The 25435-nt window shown below is 39.4% G+C and overlaps 14 protein-coding genes across 14 annotated transcripts; 6 read left to right on the top strand and 8 right to left on the bottom strand.

Moving 5' to 3' along the window:
- Positions 1 to 316: 316 nt before the first annotated feature.
- HPODL_04736 (uncharacterized protein) lies at positions 317 to 1753 on the bottom strand (the record flags this gene model as incomplete). The annotated part of the gene is made up of 1 exon (XM_014081082.1): positions 317 to 1753. One exon carries the CDS (start codon positions 1751 to 1753, stop codon positions 317 to 319), a length of 1437 nt encoding a protein of 478 aa, XP_013936557.1.
- A 361-nt stretch (positions 1754 to 2114) lies between these two features.
- On the top strand, positions 2115 to 2444 carry HPODL_04735 (putative pterin-4-alpha-carbinolamine dehydratase; the record flags this gene model as incomplete). Its single annotated transcript, XM_014081081.1, has 1 exon — positions 2115 to 2444. One exon carries the CDS (start codon positions 2115 to 2117, stop codon positions 2442 to 2444), a length of 330 nt encoding a protein of 109 aa, XP_013936556.1.
- Positions 2445 to 2582: 138 nt separating this feature from the next.
- On the bottom strand, positions 2583 to 3335 carry HPODL_04734 (Protein involved in iron metabolism in mitochondria; the record flags this gene model as incomplete). The annotated part of the gene is made up of 1 exon (XM_014081080.1): positions 2583 to 3335. The coding sequence occupies one exon, from the start codon at positions 3333 to 3335 to the stop codon at positions 2583 to 2585; it is 753 nt and encodes a 250-aa protein (XP_013936555.1).
- A 190-nt stretch (positions 3336 to 3525) lies between these two features.
- HPODL_04733 (Conserved hypothetical membrane protein) lies at positions 3526 to 3942 on the bottom strand (the record flags this gene model as incomplete). Its single annotated transcript, XM_014081079.1, has 1 exon — positions 3526 to 3942. The coding sequence occupies one exon, from the start codon at positions 3940 to 3942 to the stop codon at positions 3526 to 3528; it is 417 nt and encodes a 138-aa protein (XP_013936554.1).
- A 1166-nt stretch (positions 3943 to 5108) lies between these two features.
- On the bottom strand, positions 5109 to 6248 carry HPODL_04732 (Nucleus export protein BRL1; the record flags this gene model as incomplete). The annotated part of the gene is made up of 1 exon (XM_014081078.1): positions 5109 to 6248. The coding sequence occupies one exon, from the start codon at positions 6246 to 6248 to the stop codon at positions 5109 to 5111; it is 1140 nt and encodes a 379-aa protein (XP_013936553.1).
- Positions 6249 to 6397: 149 nt separating this feature from the next.
- On the top strand, positions 6398 to 7555 carry HPODL_04731 (Pre-rRNA-processing protein IPI1-1; the record flags this gene model as incomplete). Its single annotated transcript, XM_014081077.1, has 1 exon — positions 6398 to 7555. The coding sequence occupies one exon, from the start codon at positions 6398 to 6400 to the stop codon at positions 7553 to 7555; it is 1158 nt and encodes a 385-aa protein (XP_013936552.1).
- Positions 7556 to 7601: 46 nt separating this feature from the next.
- HPODL_04730 (uncharacterized protein) lies at positions 7602 to 8102 on the bottom strand (the record flags this gene model as incomplete). Its single annotated transcript, XM_014081076.1, has 1 exon — positions 7602 to 8102. One exon carries the CDS (start codon positions 8100 to 8102, stop codon positions 7602 to 7604), a length of 501 nt encoding a protein of 166 aa, XP_013936551.1.
- Positions 8103 to 8763: 661 nt separating this feature from the next.
- Positions 8764 to 9909, top strand: HPODL_04729 (Replication factor C subunit 5; the record flags this gene model as incomplete). The annotated part of the gene is made up of 1 exon (XM_014081075.1): positions 8764 to 9909. The coding sequence occupies one exon, from the start codon at positions 8764 to 8766 to the stop codon at positions 9907 to 9909; it is 1146 nt and encodes a 381-aa protein (XP_013936550.1).
- A 38-nt stretch (positions 9910 to 9947) lies between these two features.
- On the bottom strand, positions 9948 to 10625 carry HPODL_04728 (54S ribosomal protein L16, mitochondrial; the record flags this gene model as incomplete). The annotated part of the gene is made up of 1 exon (XM_014081074.1): positions 9948 to 10625. One exon carries the CDS (start codon positions 10623 to 10625, stop codon positions 9948 to 9950), a length of 678 nt encoding a protein of 225 aa, XP_013936549.1.
- A 112-nt stretch (positions 10626 to 10737) lies between these two features.
- Positions 10738 to 12139, top strand: HPODL_05123 (Phenylalanine--tRNA ligase, mitochondrial; the record flags this gene model as incomplete). The annotated part of the gene is made up of 2 exons (XM_014081073.1): positions 10738 to 10813; positions 10848 to 12139. 2 exons carry the CDS (start codon positions 10738 to 10740, stop codon positions 12137 to 12139), a joined length of 1368 nt encoding a protein of 455 aa, XP_013936548.1.
- Positions 12140 to 12265: 126 nt separating this feature from the next.
- HPODL_04727 (NADPH reductase TAH18) lies at positions 12266 to 14035 on the top strand (the record flags this gene model as incomplete). The annotated part of the gene is made up of 1 exon (XM_014081072.1): positions 12266 to 14035. The coding sequence occupies one exon, from the start codon at positions 12266 to 12268 to the stop codon at positions 14033 to 14035; it is 1770 nt and encodes a 589-aa protein (XP_013936547.1).
- Positions 14036 to 14076: 41 nt separating this feature from the next.
- On the bottom strand, positions 14077 to 15084 carry HPODL_04726 (Ribosome biogenesis protein TSR3; the record flags this gene model as incomplete). Its single annotated transcript, XM_014081071.1, has 1 exon — positions 14077 to 15084. The coding sequence occupies one exon, from the start codon at positions 15082 to 15084 to the stop codon at positions 14077 to 14079; it is 1008 nt and encodes a 335-aa protein (XP_013936546.1).
- Positions 15085 to 15944: 860 nt separating this feature from the next.
- On the top strand, positions 15945 to 19571 carry HPODL_04725 (uncharacterized protein; the record flags this gene model as incomplete). Its single annotated transcript, XM_014081070.1, has 1 exon — positions 15945 to 19571. The coding sequence occupies one exon, from the start codon at positions 15945 to 15947 to the stop codon at positions 19569 to 19571; it is 3627 nt and encodes a 1208-aa protein (XP_013936545.1).
- A 14-nt stretch (positions 19572 to 19585) lies between these two features.
- Positions 19586 to 20599, bottom strand: HPODL_04724 (Small glutamine-rich tetratricopeptide repeat-containing protein 2; the record flags this gene model as incomplete). Its single annotated transcript, XM_014081069.1, has 1 exon — positions 19586 to 20599. One exon carries the CDS (start codon positions 20597 to 20599, stop codon positions 19586 to 19588), a length of 1014 nt encoding a protein of 337 aa, XP_013936544.1.
- Positions 20600 to 25435: the final 4836 nt, after the last annotated feature.

Here is a 25435-nt window from a genome sequence, read left to right as displayed (position 1 = left end):
AAAAGATTGGTGGTGATGTACGGTTTTCTTAAAGAAAAACGACAACAATCATTTGAAGAAATCCAATTGTAATCATATATCTGTTACATGCAGGTGATTGGGGTCAGACAAGAGTGGACGGATATGCCAAAGCAATTTACAAAGTGGAAGTGTTTTTCACGCCACTCTCCTTGCTGAAGCTCCTTTCGAGCTTCAGGTTATTTGGTGCGTAAATGCACCTGACTGTGCGTGTTTGGGTACCATCGATCAATAGGGCTAACTACCTGGTGGATCCATCGATCAATTTTGAGGATTAATGAGACCCTTTGTTTTTTTTCTATGGATCATGATCCCTTGGTAAATCACTTTGTTTAGGGACCTCAAAACATGTTCCCTCTGGTGAAGTTAAAAGGTCTGTATGGATGCTAACAGCATCTTCTTCAATCATATACTCCTCAAAATCCACTATACGTTCATGAGCTTTTGATTGTAGACTTTGGGAACTGTCTGATGCTTGAATTTTGTCTAAATGTGCGTCGTCATTTTTGGAGGACAATTCTGTTGTCACTTTATTTTGCAGGCCACTGCGATAATCTTCTATTTCGTTTAATTCATCAGAAGTCAGATCAATTTCAAACAGCTCGTCACTCAACGTAAACGAATAGTCTTCATTTCGGCATGACACTGTATACTTGACCCATGGAAAACTCTGAAATTTGAATTGAGGCTCTTCAATCTTAAGGTAAGTGACCTTGAGATCACTGTAAAGAGCTGAAGGTAAATCAAACTCTATATTGATTGAGGAAACTTGCTTCGAATGCGAGGATTTTGAGCTGTCTAGTACTTTGAATTCCTCATTCAAATCATAATATATCAAATCATTCTTATTTTGTTTGAGGAGATGAACATTTGATATATGCTGTTTTTCTATCGTTTCAAAATGTAAAAGGTCCATCTCGCTTTGCATCTCACCCCTGGAATTGCCCTCTAGTTTCGGGATCATCCATGAAATACAATTTTTCTCCATGTTGTATACAACAGATCCCAACTTTGTTTTAAACCTCAATGGCTTATTGAAGTTGACTTTGAGATTCCTTAAAGGAATCATCAAAGGGATGTGCATTTTCACATCGCGAAGTGAGTAGCGTTTTTTGAAGCTCGTCTTGATCTCCACCTTGATGCGTAATTTATAAATGTTGTTTTTCTTGAAGACTTTAAATTTTGGCCTTATCATTATCAAAGGCTTCAGTCGAATAGTGTTAGAGATTTGATAACTAAAAAGCTTGAATGTCCCATCAGGGGGCACAAATGTTATAGAGTCCTGGACATGTGACAGAGTTACGGACTGATGAAAATTCAGGTTAGTAAATACCAATTTCTCGAGTTCGTCGTCTCTGCTGAAAGTTTCGTTTATTCCCATTTTTAAAACAGGCATCCCACTTAAATAACACTTGCACTCAACTTCCCCGTGAATCGAGTTAAGCATAATACGCCTGGTATTGAAGTTATATTTGAACTTGATGATTTCCGTGAAATTTATGAATATTTCATTCTTACTGTAGAAAATCCCTTTTGGTCTCCAAGAAATGTTGTTAGTGGGCGTACGAGATATACTGGAGTTTATATCTTCACCACCTGGACTAGCACTAATGTACTCTTTTAAAATGTTAAAGTCGGTTAATTGAGGAATCCCATAATCTAATGTCTCATCAAAAAGTTCATAAACAAGAATGTAATTGTCTTTGATAGATTCCGATGTAATTCTTTGGTTCATGTATTGACCCAATAAGACTCCGATTTTTGACAGAAAAGTCATGAGACATGCTATATTCAGATTGTCAAAAACTGGGCTCATGAGGTATATATCATCACATCTAGTATAAGCAAAATGGGTGCCATTAAAGGACGCAACAGGGCATTGTGATCTTCTTTGAGCTCTCTTAAAGTATTCTATAATTGATTGAGAGTCTATATCATTTTTGTACTGTCTCTGTATAATGATATTGAGCTCTAGGTCAAGGACGTAAATTGCTGACGCCATGCCATACGTATTGGCAATTTGATAGGATTATTCATTAATTTTTTCTCTGAAGCCGGCGAACTAATCCCGATTAGTACATGAATATACTTTGACCATGCTGAAATCCAAGATGACAAGGTTGTCTTTCGAAGAAGCTTTGCAGATTAAGGATCAGTTGAGACTCCACAGGTGGACATTAGACCCCAGGAATTTTCTTGAGAGAAAATACACATTTCAAAACTTCGAGGATACTTGGGCGTTTTTGACTAAAGTTGCTCTGAGATCACACCTCGGCGGCCATCATCCTAAAATCACTACGCTGTATAATAAAGTCACTATTCACCTTACTACTCATGATGTTCAAGGCCTTACACAATTGGATTTCAAATTTGCTGAAAGATTCGAGAGCTATGCGAATAGGATAGGGCTTAAGGATTTCAATTAATCGATATTTTCCGTATTTTTTCTATACACAATATATGAAACGTGAATTGTTGACCTAGGCGTCTGGTGTCATAAGTCGAACTCAAAGATGAGCAGGTAAGTAGCGCATACCCGCGTCTTTCAAGAGCCCTCGCTCTCATCACAAAGTTTGCTGTTGTTGTTTTAATTTTTTTTCCAACTTCTCGAACTCTCGTAAAGCAATCTCTTCTTCAGGATCCAAAACTGCTTTCACTTCTTCCACTTCGGGAATATAATGTTTCAGCATACTTTCAATGCCGTTCTTCAAAGTGTCCTCACTGAGAGAACAGGATTTGCAGGCACCTTGAAGCTTGAGATAAACTGTTCCACTTTCTGCATCGAAAGATCTGAAATGAATGTCACCTCCATCATCCTGAAGTGCGGGGCGGATTCGCGTATTTATGAGTTCCTTGATTTCATACGTTACATCATCGTCGTCCTCTTGAGCCTCGTCCTGCTTCCTCACTATTTCATCCAAGTACTCAGGATTGAGAACAGGGATATTGGAATCCACAGCATTAGTTATCACATTCATGACCTTTGTAGACAACGAATCCCAATGCAAGTCAGGATTATTAGAAAGCTCTGGATCAACCTTATTCACTGTGATAAAATTGTGCCCAATGAGTAAAGATTTCACCCCATTTAGTTTGAAGAGCTCTGAAGCTAAAGGCGATCTCTGCGACGCCTCAGGAAGATCATTGACTTCAACTGCGCTCGTTAGGGACTCTGGAAGAAAATTGAAATCCGTAGAAATGAATTTGAGCGCATTTTCATTTGGTGTTCCCACTGTTTTCAGCGACAGGAATCGAATCAGACCCTTGTTGAATATTGGGATGCCTTTAGCCGGTAAATTTAAACAGCGCCTAAACATTTTTGCGTTTAATTGGAAATGTAATCTTGAATGCTATATATTGCAGGTAAAAGATGACCTTTACATAATCTTGCTAGCCGATGATCGGAAAAGGTTTTTTCTGGCAAATTACATTTTTTACGTATCAAATAAAAAAACATATTGTGTATTAAGCGAATATTTCGTGCAAGGGTTTTTGCGATCATGTGCGTCATGATTTTAGAGGCATCACATTTCTTTCAAAGAAATAACTTGGGTCACCAATCAACACAAGATTACCTATTGGCAAGTAGTTGCATACAATGTAGTAGCCCAAATAAGAACCGCAATATTTGTAAGCGCAGCCAATTTCCGTTGACGATTTCCAGACCAACTGCGTGAAATGTCCCGTAGCTTCCGAATATCCTGGATCTGAGTAGTTGTACTGATTAATCTCGTCATACCATGCATCAACAGCACCAGCGGTAGCAAAATTGTAGCCATAAGCTAAGTTTTCGCCGAGACTCTGGCCATCCAAAGAGTTTCCTGAATGCACCAATTCGCCGTTACATGTGTAAGCGTCAGCGTAATTTTGTGCAACTTTAGCCACATCATCATTCCATGTTAGGTTAGGAGTATCTTCATGCAAGGCTCTGAAATAATTGTGCCTGTCTAAATACGTCTGGGCGAATGATGAGAGTGATGAAGCAGATACAGAGGAACTTGACGACGATATCGATGAAGATGCAAGCACTGATGATGATGATGATGATGTGGATGTGGATGTTGATGTTGTTGACGTTAATGACGTTGATGATGTTGATAGGTCGTCGCTTAAGCTTGACGTTGGCGTGACGCTTGCTATAGATGAGGAGACATAAGAGTTGGTGATAGCGAGGCTTGTACTAGTTTTTGAAGAAGGACTGGAGCTCGGCAATGACTCCTCTGAAGTTGTAAATGTTGCGGTTTCTTTTGATAAAGATGAGATTATCACAGTGTTGGATTCAGCACTAGTTTCAAAAGTAGTCTTGCTAGATTCTGACAGCGTTAAAAAAGTTGAGCTCGACTTCAAATTTTCAGGGTCAGCCGAAGAAGGACCAAACCCGTTTGTGGAAATTTCGATAGTAGAGGTTATACTTGGCGATATATCAGATGGGGAACTTACAACTTGAGAAATACTCGTATGCGGAGGATCGCCAAAACTTTTGCTGTTCGAAGTAAAATCCTGCTGAAATCTGCTAGACGAATCTGACTCCACTCTGCTAGCATAGACATATTCATACTCGAAGACTGTATGAAAGTTCACAATACAGTTGGCATCACTTTGAGTGACCACTTCTTGTGTAAGTGCTCTATTTAAAAAGCTCACAAAAACTAGAGAACTAAAAAAGCAAGATGATTTCATTTCAATATAGCCGGAATGATGTGAGTGCCAGCGGGACTGCGTAAATTTATACCCAAGCTGGGAGAGCGACTATGGCATGACAAACGAAAAAGAGCTAATCATTAATCGGTAGATAGAGACCAGCCATCTTGGTTATTCTTCGGCGATTGATAAATAAAATACAGTTTAACGCAAAACATGCGTAATAACAACATTAGCTTATTATCATTTTAGTAAATTATTATCTGACTATTTCCTGATGTAGTAATCAGAAGACATTATTCGCAGAGCCTTTTTTTTTTCGCAGCAGCGTGGCTGGCTTTTAGTTCGCGTTTGCACCCCAAAGTCTCAAAGAAACGGCATTAAATTGCAAATCCCAATTTTAGTTCCCACAAAGTGAACACATTTGGATCTAAAGTCAACTTTGAATGTCAGTGGGATTGGGTATCATCGGTGCGTTCGGGTATAGTGATTTGATTGGAGAATTTCTGGTAATTTGACTCACGCGACACCGGTATCTTTACCGCTTTGACATCGAGGTTGGCGTCCTTATGATTCCAGCCGTAGTATGTACCAGATCTCAGAAATCCCCACCCAAAGTTGGACAAATAACAAAAGCCCAAGATCATAAACAGTAAAGAAAAACTTTTGACATTTAAAGGCTCTGCAAAAGAGCTCAAAATGGTTCCAAGAATCTCAGCCAATAGAGTAGTATAGGACACTGAAAGGAATGGGTTTCTGTTCATGCAAGCTTCCCATTGTAGGCATGTTTCCTGTAAAGCTGGAAGTCGCGTATAGGGATCACAGTGATTCTCAACATATTTTCTTCGGCATGCTTCTATTTCAAAGTAGGAAGTATGAATCTTTTGTTTGACTGCTCTTTCGATATCAACCTTTATACCCTGTATGCCATCATAGCCAAGTTTCAAGCAGTAACATGCCGTCAAAGTGTTTAACAAAATTTGTAGGTAAGTCAATAATAAATATGGTACCTTGAAACAAGGTTTTGACTCCTGTGTCCATGGTTGAGGCAGTCGTGCAGAGTCCTCTCGAGGTAAATTGAAAGAAAAGTAATAATGGTTATGAACTTGAAAGTCGTAAGGTTCTGTTTCTCTTGCCTTTGATTCCGAAAATGAATCTTCGTTTTCAGTTTCAATTACATTTCGTTGTTTCGCTACTGATCCAGTCCCATCGCAGCGCAGTGGAGATTCTTCAGCATGCTGCAGTTTCGCGTCTCCTATAAACTCGATTTCCGCATTTCTCTGAATCTTGTTATTGCGTCTTCCTGACCGAGCTAAGCGTGCGCCCGACTCAGTTGGATGAAAAATATCAATTATCCTAGACGTTTGATTCACCTGTCCTTTCAAATCACCAACGATGCTGGGTCTTTGACCATCCATATTAGTTGGCTTTTCTTGGTCCTGGTAAAAAGATACATCAGGCATAGAGACGTCCTCATCCGAATTCCTCTCAGGGTCAACGTTATCTGTCGTGTTTGCCAATGATAAGTTCAGCAGACCTCCCTCTACTTCAAATTCATCATTTAAAGTCAAATAGCTGAAGTGATCCATGTATTCAAAGTGTAATGAAAATCACAAAGAGCGTTTTTCTTCTTTCTTTATAGCCTCAACTGTTCGATGATTGAGTTAATTTTATGCATAGACATACGTCTATCAAAGCAAAAAATTTAAAAAATTGAAAAAAAAAAAAGCGCTAAAAGATGGCACCCAGGAGCAAGACGAAAAAGCAGAAAGATTTTGAGAAGGTTAGACTGAAAGTTGGAAAGACGGTAACTAAGTCTTCAAATGTGACAAACACTGCATTCCAGTCCAAAAGTATTCGAGTCAAATCACAGCTATTATCGAGCCAGACTGATGACCAAGAATACCTCAGACTTCTATCGCTTTTAAAGCATCACTCACCATCATCAAGACATGAAGTTCTTGTCCAGATTGAAAGAGACATTGAAAAGAATGATTTTCATAATAATTTCCCTTTTGATCAGCTTATCAGCAAACTCAAATCGTTGATTCTAGACCAGTCCAAAATCATTAGAGAACGCTGCATGATTATCTTCAAAAAGTTGGCCAACGCAAAAACAGAGCTCTTGGTGTTGCATCAATCGTCTATTGTACTGTTTGTACTTTCAGGCATGAGTCACATCAGCCAATCGATAAGAAATGATAGCGTTAGGTTTCTCGATATATTGATCGATTCCCATCGACCTTTTTTAACGAATGCAGTGGTGCGAGACCATTGGGGTAAAATATTGCGAAGTCTTATCCAGTTGATAGGATGGAGGAGTGGCGAGCAGGAGCATTTGACATTACAATCTACCAGTTTCAGAGTTACGACTAATACTGCAACCCTAACTTCTATAAAAAGTGCAACGACTAAAAGGCATCAAAGGTTGTTTCAGCTCAAGCTTTTGAGCAAGTTTCTAGAGCTTGGCGCATTGAGAGCAAGCAGGCATGAAAATAACCCGGATCATATATTGTTTAGCCAAGAATCACAAATTCATTCCACGACTTCTGCTTACATGATTCCCAGTGGCACCGACCCTTATGGCAATTTAAAGTTGCTGAGATTCTTCAACCCACCAACCTGCCTGGAAGTAAGGATGTCGAAGTGCAAAGAAGATCGCCAGAAACATTGTGCACAAAAAACGACAAACATTAATCTGGAGGATTACTCGTCTCATGATTTAATAAATCGCCGCAAACTATTGATGGAAATATATTATGAGGGAATTCTTGAGGGCCTCACTGAAATCTTGAATGATGATGACAGTGACTCTGAATTGAGATTATCTGCCTCATCACTGGAAAGAGTTTTGAAAGAAATTGCGCTTCTACACAATGAAGACGTGTATAACTGATTCATACAGATATAAAATTCTCGGTTCATTGGAGAATTCCTGTCAGTCAATTTTCCAATTGATGCTTGATCGAAGTTTCCTCAGGGGGCTCGTCATCACTGGATGTCGCTTCCCCCATAGGAATACGTACTTTATTTATGTTAGAATTTCTTTCAATCAGCTGCTCCACAACAATCTTATCTTGGATTATGGGCTCCATTGACAAATAAATAGTAGGAAATTCAATGACCGACTGGTCTTTCAGTATAGACTTGATCGACATATCTTCGCGGAGTGATATAAACACGTCGCTCGTTACTTCGGATCGTAGGAAATAATGAAGGTGGAGTTTCTTTACTTTATCTTGTATCTCTTCTCCCTCTTCACCCAGCGATGAAGCTAACGAGCCATTATCTGATCTTGGAATCAGCGATCTAATTTCTGTTCTTGGTCCAGGGGGTAGAGAGTGAGCAGCAAACTTTTCTTGCATCTTGACGTGAATGTCATTCGGAAGCAATTTTGCCAAGGAGTCATCTTCGTGGTTATCATGCGAAAGCACCGTGTGCATCTTATCCAAACGGGAGTTGATAATTACCCATTCTATTGTCCAGCAGCAAATATTTCTTTTAGCATCATAGTATGATCTGTTTAATCGTTTACGCAACATGCCTTCAGGAAGCTCAATTATATGTACCCCGCTCTTGTTCGCATAGTAGCTGAACGCTTGAAGAAAGCTTCGTTGTCGCTTTTTTCGGTCATTCAAATGCTTGCTGTTACGATTCAACAATTTCGTAGACCTCGCCTCCTGCTTACCCAGTTCTACTTTTCGTGAAATTCGCAGAAGTAGATTATAATCCCTTTGTACATCTTTGCTTGAAAGTTGTTCTTTAGTTTTATAGCTGACAAAATTTGAAGTCAGATCACTGTTTCCAGAGCAACGGGTCATATTCTTGTGCTCTCTATAACATACTAGTGAACAGCTTCTATATCCACATTTCGGACATCTATACTTGAATTTTTCCTTTTTGCATGTAGAACAGAAATCACTGTCGGAAGAGAAATCTGAACTCATCTGAGATTGATCATATATGCTACTGGCTAATTTATTTTTTTACAATTTGTTGAAAATGTGGTGTAAGGGTGCTTGGGGTCTCGAAAAATATGATTTACGTTCTGACGCGTCTCTCATTCGGCTGTACTTTGATAGTTGGGCAAATTTGGTATAGGAGATGTCCCTTTGGGCCGATAAATATAGACCAAGAACTCTCAGTGAGTTGGATTTTCATCCAAAAATCTCGAGACAGTTGCAAGTTATGGCAAGTTCGGGAGAGTTTCCTCATCTCTTGGTGTATGGGCCACCTGGTGCTGGGAAAAAAACACGAGTTCTTGCAACACTGAGAGAAATTTATGGAGCTGGCACCGAAAGACTGAGGGTCGATGTGAAAGCTTTCAATTTGCCTTCGGGCAGAAAGCTCGAATTCAATGTCATATCCTCCTCCTTCCATTTAGAAATTACCCCCAGTGATATGGGTAACAATGATCGAATTGTTATACAAGATTTGCTCAAGGAGATTGGCCAGATTGAAAGTCTCGATTTTTCCAGGTTTGAAAATGCTGTAATGTCACCAAACACAAAGGAGCAAAATTCGGGCAAGAAGAAATTCAAGGTTGTCATTATCAATGAAGCAGAGCTACTCACCAGAGATGCACAAGCAGCATTGAGAAGAACCATGGAGAAATATTCGGCCAACATCAGGCTGATACTAATCTGTAACTCGACCTCCAATATCATCGATCCAATAAAGTCACGTACATTGCCTATCAGAATTGCGTCTCCGACCACCTCTGCATGCGCTGGAGTTTTAGGAATGATTTTAAGGAAGGAGCACCATGCGAAAAAAGCCTTTCCTGATGACGACGAGCAAAGAAACATAATATTCAAGAGAATATCTGATGCTTCTGAAAGAAATCTTAGAATGTCAATAATGATGATGGAAGCTATGTACATGAATCACGATACCGTCAGCATAACGACCCCCATCATAAAACCTGACTGGGCTGATGTTCTTCATGAGTTAGTCACTGGCATTTGCAAAGATCGATCCGTATCAAGATTACAACAAGCAAGATCTATTTTATATGAGTTGCTGGCTCATGCCATTCCGGCAAAGCTGCTCTTGAAAAAGCTGACAATGACCATATGGGATTTTACTGGGACCCTTGACATCAAAAATAAATCAGAAGTGAGGAAAGCCGTCATTTCAGCCAGTTCGATATACGATGAAAGGCTTTCTCTAGGTTCCAAAGACATATTTCACTTGGAAGGTTTCATCACAAAAGTCATGGTGATTTTGGAGAAAAGTGTGATCAATTGAAACGCCTATATACAAGTAAATCTCAGTTTTGCAGAATTCTAGCGGCTTCTCCCGTTGTATCGTTGATACATATGCTCTTTTGATTTCATCACGTTTGCGAACTTTTTCGTAGGATTATGTCTGAGCTTCTCATAATAGTTCGTTTTTGTGGCAAGTTCCCCAACTAATCTTAAGCCCAAGCGGGGTGTGGCGGACCTAGTGATGAACTCCCAGACACCTGGAAGCTTCTCACAACTTCTTCTAAGAGCATCCTTTGCACTTTGTTCGTGCATACCGCTGATCTCAAAAACCACCTTTCCCGTAGGAACTCTTGCAGCCCAATGATCAAAAGCACCTTTTCCCTTTCCCATACGAGTTGCGTTTCCCTTGATACAGACAGCAATGTTTGTACACAAACGCTTCCAATACATTCCGTTTTCCTTCTTCACAAATTTCATCAGTACGTTATCGGCAGCCCTCAATTGTGCGGCCGTTATCCTTGTCCCCTCAGATTTTAATCTCATTCCATAGGAGCCGAATTTCAGGGTTGTCCCCTTCTCTGAACATCCAGTTCTTACAGGAACTCTGCCCTTTTGCTTTTTCTTGAGATGCTTATATTGAGGTGCAAGTTCGTGTCCATACCTTCTTGGAATAAAAGGTCTCCATGGTGAGGCTGCAATGGAATTTAAAAGACGGCTCGAAGCACCTTGAAAGGAAAGGTATGATGACCTCAACATTAATTAATACTATTGAAAAATCTAAAAAAAATCTGTATCCCTTTACTTCACATTCGACAGGGTAACTTTAAGTGGGTTCCAATTTTTACAGCTCGCAAGATCACCTTCTCTCATGGTCAGCACTATCGCCATCAACAAGCGAGCCTGTAAGGCTGTGAAGTGCTATGTAACACATGTCTTTTCGAGGTGTAAGTATGTGTGCAGAAGGAACTAACTGGAAAGTGAATTCGGGGATAGTCATTAATGGGAAAACCTACCTTACAGACGAATGGACAAATGTTAGGCCAGGAATCTTGTCTCTAGTCGGTAGGAATCTTCACAAAAATTCGAACCACCCAATAGGGATTTTGAGAGAACTGATTGAAAGTCGATTCAAGAATCTAGGATACACTTTCTACAACGACTTCGATCCCGTTGTGTCCGTACACGATAATTTTGATGTTTTGGGATTTCCAGAGGATCATCCAGGCAGATCGAGATCCGACACATACTACATCAATAAAGATCTTGTGCTTCGAACACACACCTCGGCCCACGAACCTTTTTGCTTTGAAAATTGCACCACGCCTGGGTACTTTATTTCGGGAGACGTGTATCGAAAAGACGAAATTGATCGTACTCATTATCCAGTTTTCCACCAGTTGGAAGGTGGCCGATTATGGTCTCGAGAATCTTTGGGAGATCTATTAGTTTCCCAGGTGGAGTCTGATATTTCAGCTCTCCCAGAACTAGATATTATTGTCGAGGATGACAATCCAATCTTTGATGCAGTTCAGAATCCCAAACAAGACCACATGTCGGACTTGGAAACAAAACTAATAACTTTGCATCTAAAGAAAACGATTGAAATTATGGTTGACCAGGTTTTCAATGAAGCTAAAAAAGCAGCCCTAGAGAACGGAGCTAATGTATTGAATTTCAAAGAGCCACTTCGGGTGAGATGGTTACAAGATAAGTTTCCGTGGACTACACCTTCTTGGCAGATTGAGGTCTGGTGGAATAATAGCTGGTTAGAATGCTGCGGTTGTGGAATTGTTAAGAACGAGGTTCTTTTGAAGTCTGGCATAGAAAATAGCATTGGTTGGGCATTTGGAATAGGTCTTGACAGAATTGCAATGCTTCTTTTCGGTATTCCCGACATTAGACTTTTCTGGTCCAGTGACGACAGGTTCAAGAAACAATTTACAGCTAACCAGATCTCGGTCTTTAAACCGTACTCCAAGTATCCTGGTTCTGTAAGGGATATATCATTTTGGCTTCCTGAAAACACCACCGAAGCTTCTGCTCTTCATGAAAACGATTTGATGGAAATTGTTCGTGAAATCGCAGGTGACTTGGCTGAAAGTGTAAAGCTAATTGATGAATTTGTGCATCCAAAGACGGGCAAAAGGTCACAATGCTATAGAGTCAATTATCAATCAATGGATAGATCACTCATCACTGAGGAAGTGAATGCGTTAAATGAGAAAGTGAGAGAGGCCCTGAGGTCTTCCTATAATATAGAACTTCGGTAGATGGAGTAAATAAGGTTCAATATTTATCACGCGAATTTGCAGGCCTCGTGAAGCTGCGATTTTTCAATTCAGGCCTACGAAAAGAAGAAAATATGTATATAATAAATTTCCATCTTTTTAGTTAGCATGGGATACAGAAAGCCTATAGTAATTCTTTATGGTTCGGAAACGGGAAATTCGGAAGACTACGCTTACTGCCTTTCTCGCAAACTACGATACGAAAGATATGTTTTGACTGTTTGCTCCTTAGACGAGTTTGACCTCAAAGAACTGCTCGATATTAATTGTCTCATAATAATATGCTCTACAGCGGGCCAAGGTGAAATTCCTCGAAATGGCCGCAAATTTTGGAGGTTTATGCTAAAGAAACGATTACCCTCAGATCTCTTCTCTCATCTTAAATTCTCCAGTTTCGGTCTGGGCGACTCCTCTTACCCAAAATATAACTCAGCTGTGCGCAAAATTCATGCTAGATTTCTACAACTCGGTGCTAAGGAACTATGCATCAGAGGCGAAGGGAATGAGCAGGCTCCCGAAGGAGTAGATGCATTTTATACTGCTTGGGAGGAAATAGTGTTGTCTAGCCTCAAGACCCAATTTCCGTTATCGGTCAGCTTGCTTCCAATTCCAGAAACTGAGCTTCTTGAACCTGCTACTTTATTGAAACCTTTAACACAAAAAAAGACTCTTGATACTGAAGCAAATATCAAGATGGATGCAATAGAGCGACACATGGAATATCATTCTGAGAAACTGATGAAGTTTGTGGTCCTTGAAAACAAAAGACTGACCACAGTGGACCATTTTCAAGATGTTAGGCTTTTGAAACTTGAGTGCATTGATTGCGTATTATCGTATGAGCCTGGAGATTTGTTGTCTTTGTATCCGGCAAATGATCTGAGAGATGTGAATGCCCTAATAGAATTACAAGGATGGACAAACATTGCTGATCTCCCACTGCAGATTGATGGACCTATTAAAGTTCAAGGGGGCCTTATTAAGAATCTTACTCTCAAATCGTTTATTATGCATCATTTGGACATTATGTCTATTCCAAGGCGTTCTTTTTTTTCACTCGCTTGGCATTTCGCTTCCGACCAGATGGAACAAGATAAATTAAGAGAGTTCTCCAAGCTAAATGCAAGTGAACAACTGTACGACTATGCCAATAGGCCTCGCAGATCTATTTTGGAGGTCCTCCAAGAATTTTCGTCCTTAAAAATCCCCTTGAATTATTTGCCTGAGTTGATCCCTCAATTAAAGCCAAGATTGTTTTCAATCTCTTCGAAGCCAGACAAATCAATCATAGAGCTTACGATTGCAATAGTTGAATACAAAACCATCATTCGTCGGCTTAGAAGAGGTGTTTGCACTCGGTGGGTAAAGACTTTGAACTCTGGGGATCTAATAGTGAGCTCACTAGTTAAAAATCGGATGGCCCACAATTTCATGAACGATCGTCCCATAGTGATGATTGGTCCGGGAACAGGGATTGCACCTATTAAGTCACTCATTGAAGAATCCATAATAAATGCTCCTTCTCGGCCACTGTGCCTATTTCCGGGACACAGATATTCAAACAAGGACTATCTTTACGGCCAACTTTGGTCACAACTAGAACGAGAAGAAAAGTTGCTCGTTTTCCCTTCTTTCTCGAGAGAGAATTCTGCTTACGTGCAAGATACGCTGTACAAGAATAAAGACTTGGTAAACAGGCTCATTGTGTTCGAAAATGCATCAATCTTCCTCTGTGGATCGTCAGGTAAGATGCCATCGCAAGTCAGATTGACTCTTGAAGCCATATTTGCCGAAATGAACCAATGGACTGAAGATGAAGCACGTAAGTACTTGATTGCTCTTGAAGATAAAGGTAGCTATGTACAGGAGACATGGTGATTGTCCCTATACGATTTAGGTTGCTAGGGGAGAGTGATGATTCATTTAATAGCAATTTTCTCAAATTTCTGTTCTAAACTAGCTGTTCCATCCTGTTTGAGCGCGCGGAATGGCTTGACTGAAGTTTTCTTGAGTTCTTCCCTTTGCTCTTCCTCTCTTTCTTGATTTTCCCTTTGCTCTTCCTCTCTTTCTTGATTTTCCCTTTGCTCTTCCTCTTCTTCTTCTCTATCTTCATCAAACCAGTCGTCGTCTTGAGAGTTCTCAAGGTCGTCTTCGGTCTCATAGTCAACCGTATCATCGTATTGAGATTCATCAAGGTGGTACTCGCTCTCATTGTCCAGACACTTTCTATTAGGATTGTCCATCATCCACCAGTCAAGGGTGGATTTTGTCGCCTTTGTCAGCTCCTTCTCTTTTCGCATTGTCTCAAGATAGTTTTTTTCAATCTCGAGGATCGAGCTCGAGTCCGATCCTTTCTGATATATATCAAAAAGTTCTTGGTTGATTGCAACAAATGCCGCTCCATAAGAAAAACGCTGTAGCAACTCGAGAGCGAGATCCATGCGTCCAACAATAATTAGACAAGCTGCTATGGCTTCCATGCAATTCAGTTTCATTGGTTTTCCGTAATTCACAGGATTAGCAGCAATAAGGTAAGGGAGAAGCCTTTCGTTGCGCCCACCTATCTTGCCGAATGGAATTTCCTCAAGTCGAGCCCACGAACATTCAACTACTGCTACTCCAATTTCCTCAACCAATGATCGATCGCTGGGGCTCACTACTTGAGTGGCATTTGGAGTCACTACAATACCTTGGAATTTCTGTCCTATTCGAAGATCTTTCATAAGCCCTAGCCTTTCTAATTTTTTACCACTGCATTTCTTAGGGTCACAATGATCAAAATCCCACATTGCTAATTTGATAGGAAACTTGGTTCCCTGTGATTGACCAGAGTATTTGACTTCTTGACGTTTTCTTCTACTAGAGTATTTTGGACCTGCTGACTCTTTCTTCAAATAGTCTCTATTTTTGTTCTTCCCTTTAGCCATGTTGGAAACTTGAAACTAAAAAAAAGTATTTTTTAAAAATTTGGGACTACATGTGAAGAAAGAAGCAACACTAGGTAGATAATCGTAAGAATTTTGTGGCGCTTGTCCTAACATGCATAATGTCAAAACCTAATAGTAGGTGTACTATATGACAAACCAATGACATTATGTGTAAAAGAAATTTGTAGTAAATCTCCCTCGCCAGTATCTAGCACCAAGTTTTCGGATTCTTTGCTCGAAATGAAAATGTCATATAACGATGAGAGGATAATATTTCTTCTGTCCCGAATGGAGGCTCACATAGTGTTTAGACGTCACAGTGTGCAACCATCAAAAGGTTTCATGTAGCTATATTCACTTATTGATGACTACAATATTCTCATCATCTCATATTACGTTACTTCTTCAAAGCAGAAAAGTTTACCACGTAGAGGTCACTGTGCTTGCTTATTAGGGAACTGAGGTTTCCAATCGTTTCTGAAATCCTTTCTAACTGAATAGCTAACTAATTACGGTCTTTGATAATAACATGGCCTAAATCAAGACGTGTTCAATAGAAGAGATACAGGAGGGCAAAGAAAATCGAGTTAACTTTTTATACTTGCTCAGTGTTATGTTGCATTTATGAAGAATCTTCTATAGTTGGTGATACAACTTAAAAAATTCTTCAATTGTAGATAAGCAAACGAACTGAACAGCAATGCAACTAGAATAGGGTCGTTATACTTGAATTTGTATTTTGATAGTTTTATGTAGGCAACCTGGTTAATTAGCTAATCAGTTGAATTAATTTTATCACATTTGCGTTCATTTGTATCATTTGTTGGAACTGTTTCTCATGTTACGTTACTTATCTGTGAATGACTTTGAAAGCAAATGTTATGAGGAAGCACTTGAATTTCCTTGACCCATTTGTGACTGCTCTGTTCAATTATAATGACCTAAGGGAAAAATCCGAAATCAGAATTATTATTGATAAAGTAGTGACGAGCCCTCACAGATATGTGATACTTCTTCCAAGAACTGAACCTTTCTTCTTTATCAGTGGGTCCAAAAGTGAACCCTCAGACACCTTGGACTTTGACAGCTTTTTCATTCAGTCACATATTGTCGATACGGAGACAGGCCATTCAATCGGAAATGAGACTTCGGTTTCTACTATGCATGGTGGCTTGAGCTTGTTTCGAAACGGCGACTTTCTCAGAAAAGATGGAGATGTTGAGTCAGGTAAAAACACAATCTATACCGAAAATCTAATTTACAGCACTGTGTCATACCTTTATCCTGGGTATAAGCTTCAAATTTGCTTCATAGAATCTCCCTTGGTTCTTACAAGCGGGAACAGGGTCTTTCAAGACTTACTGTTCGGCTTCCGAAATAGCATCGAAGGCCAAGACGAAATCTCCGAGGATGGTTTTCGTGAAGACTTCAACGATTTAATGAAGAATTCACCCGAACTCGCTAGTAATATCGGACCTCAGTTTCGGAGTTTGTTCCTAAACTTTGATGTTAGACAAGCTCGAAGCGAAGGTGAGCTTATGTCTTTGTTCTTGGCTACCATAATTGAAGCTGTTGAAATTGTTAGATCCCTTCCCACTCCCGTCCATTCAATGCTGATCAAGAAATTCAACGAGGAAAGTCTTCGTCAAGCAGTCTATGAGTACGTGGAGATGAACGTATATGATAAGTTGTGGCAACGTTTTGTGGATCTTTGCACCACTCCTACGGACCGCTTGTTGAATGCTAGCTATGAAGTTTTTCAGCATATGAGCATATCACAGCTTGGTTTACCGGATTCAGTTCTGGAGGATACGAGTTTGATCCAACTCTTGCTTGGTCGAGTTGCTAAAGCCGTCAGTGAGATAAGGATGCTGGACTATTTAATGACTGCTTCAAAGAAGCTCGATGTTTTATCGAAAGCCATACATGGTTTATCACACAATCCGAGCAAATCAAACTGCGAATTCCTTATGGATGCAGATACTCTGTTGTCCTTGGTAATACTTGTTTTGGGGACTGCAGGTGTAACTAATATTCAATGTCATGTGAAATATATCAAAAAGTGTTATCCTTCCCCTGAAATATTTCAAAGTGGTCCACTGGGATATGTCATTTCTACTATAGAAGCCGCTCTTGGCTATCTGAGTGACGACAGTAACATTAGATCACTGTCAAGGCAATGCAGAGCTAATGAAAAGCTTTGGAATACCATTTGTCTTTCAGTGGAGGATCCATTTTGGACAACGATCACTGAAAACATTCATAGGTTACAGGACCACCTCCATAACGTCGTCGGGTCTGAGATGGTGCATTCGCATGCAGGAAAAGTTTTTAGATCCAGAAATTTGAGAGGCGAGTCCTGCCTTATAATGGCAATAAAACACAGAAGCTGGCCCGTTTTCAAAACCCTGGTCGATCTGCATGAAGTATATGATTTGGATTTTATTTTGACTGATACCGACAGTACCGGCTCTACTCTACTGCAGCTAGCTCTAATGGAGGGTGACAGTAGGATAATACTGGAACTTGTTGACATAATAAGCGAAGCAACCGAATGCGAAATTGAACTTTACTGCTCAAAAATGAATAACTTAGGCCGCAACTTGGGACATTATTTGATGTATTACAAGCCTCTTGTACAAATGCTTGGAACATATATAAACTGGAGACAGGTTGATTGTTTTCATCAAACCCCTCTTACTACGATAGTCCGCTGCTATGATCATCCCAATTACCCAGATCTGCTAGAGGCTGTTCTGCATACCGTTTGTGAGTGGTATGCAAAACACAACCTATCATTTGATCTCAAAGACCATTTGGACGCCAAGAATAATTCTTTACTTCACTCATTCAAGGATGGAAGAACATTAGGCTTTTTCCTGAAGCTATTTTGTGGGTTAGATCTTAACTACCCAAATTCGCAGTGTCTCACACCGCTCATGTTCTCGATCAAGTACAACAAATTTTGGAACGTTTATTACTTACTGAGTAATGAAAACACTGACATCTCGAGAGCGAACCCAAAAAGTCATTATACGGCTTTTGACTATATCAAGACTTCGATGCTCCAGCACTCATTGCTACAAGAATCAGAGCGTTTGTCAGATTCTAATAAATTCAGATTAAAAATACTGACCACCATGAGTACATCACTCTTACAAACTTTTTGCCCGAAAAACTCAATTAGAAGTGCGGTGATCATCACAAAAAGATACAGCACAGGTAGTGATGCTTTTTTGTACTTGTTTCTCATGTCGGAGAACAAGCCATGTAGTCAAAATGTTGGATTCATCACCCGTCACAAAGAATCAGAACTTCTAAAAATGTTGACTGCCCTCAAACTTTCACGGCCACATGATTTCCCCCAAGTGAGACTTTCTTTTTTACAAAAATTGAGAATGACTTCAAATCAATACCACTCCTTCGGTCATATGAGTCGGCTGTTGGAAAATGATCGAACTTCACAGCTCAACTTATTATTGGCTTCTCTCACTATGAACGAGGAGAGGGGAATTGATGATGAGCTTTGGAAACTTCTGAGTAAGAAAACTTCATTGGGCAGTTCAGACCATTCGCAACAATCGAGTCCATTCAAACAAGAGTTTTCTCATCATTTCATTTGTGAGGATCTGATAAGTGCTCAAACTTTTGTCAAGCTTACTTGTAATGATTTGTTGAAATTCCTTGAGAAGTGCGAGAAGTTTCATAGACAACACTCGCTGTTGGGAATTCTTTGGAGCGACATTGAAAGGCTGTATTCGTGGGTACCATACGGCATGAGGTCTTCTGACGAGCTTGATCACATGTCACACGGCTGTACTGGGATTAGAGGCCTATTTAATACCAGCGCCACAATACTTTCGATGAGCAAGAGTGCGAATGGTGACAAGTTGTTAGATTCTTTGAGTTTCTTTTTATATTCAGCCAAAGACCTTCGTGATGAGCTGAAGTACTTCTCTGATTTATATATTGAGAGGACATGGTCTTTATTTGATCGGATGAGAGGGCTACAAGATCAGTGTCACCAGTTACTGCAAAAGGCGCAACAACATTCATCGTTCACGTGCACTTCATACGATCGGCTTAGCCAGTTGGCTGAAAGGATAAGCGAATACCTAGTAAGAAGCCGATATTCATATCTTAAGTCAACAGGTGATATTTCTACGACAAATCTTCCCCACCAGCAAAGCTCAATTTTCGCCATCTTTGATCTTTCGAGGTTTTCGGAGAGGAACAGGATTACGCAAGCTCACAAACTTGAAGAGCTCTTCACCGCTATCAAGGGTGACATTAACGGGTTGGCAATCAGATTCAGAGCTGGTTATGAGTCTATGACCATGGAGCTTAATAATTTTTACCTTTTCAAGAAACGATTCTTTCCTATTGTGTTCAAACAATTTGCAAAAACGCAAATTAAAATGCTCAGATCACAGCACAACAGACTCAAACTTGACAGAGAACGCTTCTTGTTGAATAAGCCTACTTAAATTCTGTGTCTGCACTAACTCGAGTTTCTGAACTGATTGGCTAAGTTTTGAAGCATAGGATTATTCATGAGCTCATCTAAGCCTCCCTCACCCCCGAGACCCAAATTTTGAGCCATCTGTCTTATTTGCGGATTGTTGAGTAGGCCATTCATAGCTTCAGGATTTTGCATCATTCTTTGCGCAGCTTGCATGATTTGGGGATTGTTCATTAGTCCAGCGATACCTCCAAGATTATTTCCACCAGAGGGTGACCCTTCAGAAGACCCTCCGAACAAACTAGCCAAGTTTGATATATCCGGCATTGTATGAGCCTCACCACTAGCAGCATCTTGGGACTCTGAATCACGGTTTGCAGATCCTAATGATGCAACTAAAGTTTCTGTGTACTTTTTTTTGGCAGTTTCGAAACCTTTTTTCATAGCATCCGAGGGTGAATCACCTTCAACTTCTAGCCCACGTTCATAAGCTTTCATAGACCCTTCAATATCTCCTAGTGCATATTTCGCTAGTCCCATACGAGACCATGCTTTGGCATAATTAGGCGCGGATTCAGTGGCCTTTTGTGCATCCTTCAATGCTAAATCGTGTTTTCCAAAAGAGGAGTAGGCTGCAGCACGGTTAGATAAGTACACAGCATTTGAAGGATACAAATCCAACGCCGCACTATACTTTTCAATTGCTTCTTTGAAATTACGAGCGGCCATTGCTCTATTACCTTCAAGCTTCAATGACTCAGCTTTGTCCTTATTGTTGACCTCATTCTCATGTATATGAACGGGAACCGACTCATCTTCGGCAGATTTTGAAGCTTCTTTCATAGGTAATGAGATAAGACTGCGAAGGTCTTGTCCCCCAAAGACATCATTGACTTGTTCACAGAATGAGGAATCTAATCCGAATGCCTCACCTATGCTCTCAATTGCGAATTCTATTGAGTCCCTGTTATCATCGGGAATGGTGTTGCATTCAAGGCATTGTCTTAAAAATGTGACAATAAGAGCAGAAATCTGCTTATCAGTAGTTCCCATGGTGAAGGTGGCGCAACGTCAGTTGAGAAAATGCCGGAAATTTAAGGCAAAGGAAAAAATATAGAGGGTGGGGGTAGTGTTTTGACCACTCTTAATTACGTAATAATATTGGATTGGATGGATAACATTTTTTAGGCCAATTAATCACGTGATTCAAGTCACTGCGCTTGTTTGTCAAACTCAATAAGTTAGATCTTGTGATATAATTACAATCTCTTTGTATGAGCAGTTGCAGGATATCGCCTTGTTTGACAAATAGTAAGGTCACCTCAAGTCCGGTTGAAGGAGTTACCTTCGGACCATTGATCCCAGAAAACTTACTGAAAAACTTCGGAGCCTTCAAGAGGTTAAACTATAGCTCAATTGACGAAATAAAAATGATGTACCTCAGTGTTTTCTTGAATTCCTTAACTTTTTTCCTGATAAGTACCAGCTGACTTATTGTCGATGCAGTAGATGCATCAGATAATTTTTCTTTAAGTATATGCCGTTCTATATTTGAATTTGATGATAGCAATGTCAAAGATAACTAGCTCAACGGAACATGCAACTGAAAAGAATATCGTTAACATCTCAGGCTTTGGTGCCCACAGAATAGTTCAATGAGCTTTCTGAGGACAACGGTCAACGGTCAACGGTCAAGGGGTTATCATCCTCGACTATTTCTGAGGCAACCATGTTGTACCAGCAATTAAACTACTAAGAGAAAGATTTGCAGTGTGTCCGAGCGGGTTATACAGACTTGGAAAGATATTTTTTTAGATATACTTTTTGAATCATGCTGTTTCAAAAGCATTTTCTCACATGTTGCAGCTCCCAGCCGCTTCCCTTTCGCACCTAGACAGAATGTATAAATACCTCATAAGAACTAATTGAAGCAAGTAGGTATCTGACTATCGAGATGCCTGCATCAATTAAAAGCCCAACCCAAGCTTCTTGACTCCGAAATGATTTGTTGCCCCAAACAAATAAAACTTATTTTATGTAATGAGACACATCTTGAATGCTTAGATAGCTTTGTATACTCAATTCCTGTATTGAAGGCTTCAAGTGGCTGTAAACAATTCTGTTCGAATTAGGCCACTCTTCGCCCTTTCCAAGTATATCATGCTTAAGAAGTGGTCGAACTTCGCCGCAGAGCCAATGACAAAAATCACAGAACATCCAAGGATCCTTTTTGAATAGAGGGGGGCGAGTTCACAAGGCAGACCCGTAGAGAGAAAAAACTTTTTGTTGCTCAATTGATGGAAATATCTCTTAATTTGTCAAATATTCCTGCTTCCAGAACATATCGTAAAGGAATTGATCCGTTAGGTTGCCACAATGTACAGTTGCAGGTTTATACCTGCTTGATTTATCACCTAAGGCTATGCTTTTGAAAATTCGATGTCTAAAAGATTTGTTAGGTTCAATATTTCCAATCTAGCTATATTCAGTTCAAATCAACAAGATCTTTCCTAATATCTCATTTTTTATTCAATTACTGTTCATGTTTCGAAGCATGACATAGAAAGCCGTAAACCTTTCATACAAGGAAAATTTGTGTTACCATCTTATTGCAATGAATTGCGTACGATCCAGCAAAAACATGCTCTAACCAGTTCTTATTTTCTAATGATCAAAATTTTGTGGTAAGCGTAGCCAAAATGTGTAGAAAAAATTACATCAACCTTACTATTTTTGTAAGTGTTCCCCCATATATGAGATGGCAGCTCTTTATAACTATTTGGAACCAAATTGTGCAGCCAAGCAATTCTCGAAATCAGTGTCTCTTGGTATTTGAGCTTTAAAAATGCAATCAAAATTTACTGCAAGAACAGCTTTTCAAATAAGTTTCAAGAACAAATTGCTTAGATGAATCTGGTCACATTGTACTTGTCTCAAATCACGGCTCAAACTTTACCCATGGTGGGTTCAAATGCGAAAAAACAAAGATCCAGAAAAGAAAATAAAGTTGCAACCGTATTACACAAAAACTGTGACTGCGATAGCTGGCTGCTCATCCAGTTATGCTGCTATTTAATCCAATATCAGTCTGTAACGTGCATCCAGATTTAGTACAGCTTATTTTAATGCTCTTTTGGAAGTCCGAAATGTATGACAACAGTTACTCTTACTCTCTAGAAATCATTCTCTGGCTTGCTTATAAGATGTGAAATTAATAGCCTCACTGGTTGGGTTTGAGGTATGGGATTTGCAAAGAACAGCTAATATCTAGAATCAAATGCGTTGAAGTCAAGGGTATAACTGTAAGCTTTCGTATTCGTATCATGGAATACTAAAAATGGAAGAAGAGCTTCCAGTACAATTTAGCAATAGGTGGGAGTCAATCGACAACAGATTTATTATACGAAAGGAGAAAAGCATCAATGAAAACTATAGTCATCAATTAATGGCATAAAGGACATTGAAGTCTAGCTGAATTTAGATGAATATCACCTCAACACTATTTACTGGTCATGTATATCGTCACTGGGATATATCAGTGTAGCACAGTAGTGAACCTTCCCTGTGCCTGAAATACGGAGATGAGATTTATGCAATCATCTGGTCGAACAACCCCATTCACTTCCCGATAGCCCTCATTTATTCACGACTGGTTGCTGTGTGACAGCCAGATTGCGAAAGTTTGGCTATATAAATCAAAACGTTTTGGCGTTGACTCAGAGAAAGCTACGCGGTGGCCTGTTAAATCGCTCAAATTTGTAACTCCAACCTCTGTCTCAAGAATATTTAAGCTGAAAATCCCCAGTATAAGCTATTCAGGCTCTTGATTCTGTTGAAAGTTATTCCGTTACAGGACTTGGGTTAGCAGTTGGAGTACTCATGCTTGACTAATTGACTAGTGTGCTTGTTTGTTAACTTCTGAGACATTTTTGGATCTAACAATGTATAGATCTCCTACAATATTATACATAAGTAGCTTCCTATATAGCAATCCTTGCAGCCTATGATATGCATCCATAGTTTGACACTCGTCATGTCTTGTTATGCATGAGCCGCATACCTCTGAACTCAGGATAGAACGCATGAATGCTACGATATGTTGAAACTTTCTTTTGATAAATGTAATGTCTACAGTCATTGCTCTCCCTTCAATAGTGTGAATATGTATCAGATAGTTAATATCTTTGGTATACCTTAGTCCCTCGCTTATAAGTGGGATATGACACACCCTTATATATTATTTGGTTAGTCCCATATGCATTCCCAGATTTGCATAATCTGAGAATGTACTCACACTATGCATGTGTCAAGACCGGTAAACCTTCATATCACGATAAGCCGCACAGCCATGATATAATCTATGACTATCTCAACACGATATAGCGTCTTGTGGCTATTTCACAATACCAGGATCAACCATTGGTATGTTCATTTTTGACTAACTGACTAATAGGTTTATTGAAGATTTGTAGTCTTACTATAATGAAATGATGCAAGTGAGTCTCAAGGGATTTGGATAAAACTAAATTACCGCATTATCAGAACAATATAAATTTGAACAACATAAGTCATTACGATATATTTTAAAGATCTGTTAGATGGTACTCATCCATTGTACACTTGATTGTAAGGTTTTGTTGATTCCGATAATGTAAGTCTGAAACAAACTTAAAGAAGCATCTAAGGTCGAAACATAAATCAATGCTTGAAAGATATATACAGGTGGGAGTATTTGATCGTCAGTCCTGAACGTGGTTCAGAAATTCGATATACGCGCGTACCTTACAGCTGCAACTTGAGTCAAATACGGGCATTCATTCTATAACACATTCAGACTCCAGTTATATCTGTTAGATTTTATCATACGCCAATATATAACAGATTTGAAATGGAATCAGACAGCTAGCTTGAGGACAGAACAAAATATATCCTCAATAATTAAATATAACTTTTAACTACCTTAGAATTTACGAAGGAGAAATACCAAAAAGTCAGGATGTATATCCTTGATCAACATAAAGAAAGGAGTGCAAGATGTTTGGTGATGACCTGTTTCAAATATAGGAGCAAAGTAACAATCTCAGATAATCAAAGGGGATATCGTTTTGTCAATTCAGAGATTTGATATTTATTTACACTTGCAAGACTACACTTAACAGTATGGACGACTTATGTAGGACATATTCGTCTGCATGTTGACCCAATAGGAGTATCCTCAGTATGTATCTTTAATCGGATCCATAAACAAAAGTCTAGTACTTCGAACATCATAATAAGCAAGCGATGTAGTTGAGACTCGCTGGTTTTTTTGAGAGGAAATACTATTTTGACGCATTTCAGTGCTATACGAACAGGAAGCAAACACTTTTCAAAAGTTTTTCTTCAGTAGCCGAAATGTTGTTTGATTACTGCATCTTTGGCTTCTTCTACTAGGCAACTTTCCACTCTTTATAGATTGCGCTATAAGATGATTAGTCTCCCATTGTAATTAGATTTTTATCTATCTTATCCCAATGAGGCGTGAGTTGTTGGAATAAGTAATTCAGATATGATTACGTCATCCACGATGTGCGGCTCAGATCATGCATACATTGTTCCTGCATTAACAATAAGAATTCGTTATCAGAATTCTGATTAGGTAATGATGTTTTAGAATGGTTTCAAGAAGCTGAAGATTCTAAAACTATAAAAGGAAACAATATGTAAGACTTAAGATTGAGGTTTTTTTTTTAAGAAGAAACAACACTACATAATAATGGAACGTAGAGTTACAAAAGCAACAATTCAACAGGTTATGAGCTCAATGTTGCTCACTTGGCGTCTTGAAGAAGAAAACAAACTTCAAGGCTCAAGTAACTACTTTACGTGGCATCAACATATCATGGACTT

Source organism: Ogataea parapolymorpha, chromosome II (assembly GCF_000187245.1).
Source record: "Ogataea parapolymorpha DL-1 chromosome II, whole genome shotgun sequence".
NCBI classification, from domain to species: Eukaryota; Fungi; Ascomycota; class Pichiomycetes; order Pichiales; family Pichiaceae; genus Ogataea; species Ogataea parapolymorpha.
Note: the sequence above shows the minus strand (reverse complement) of the source record. Positions and strands in the feature narration are given on the sequence as shown.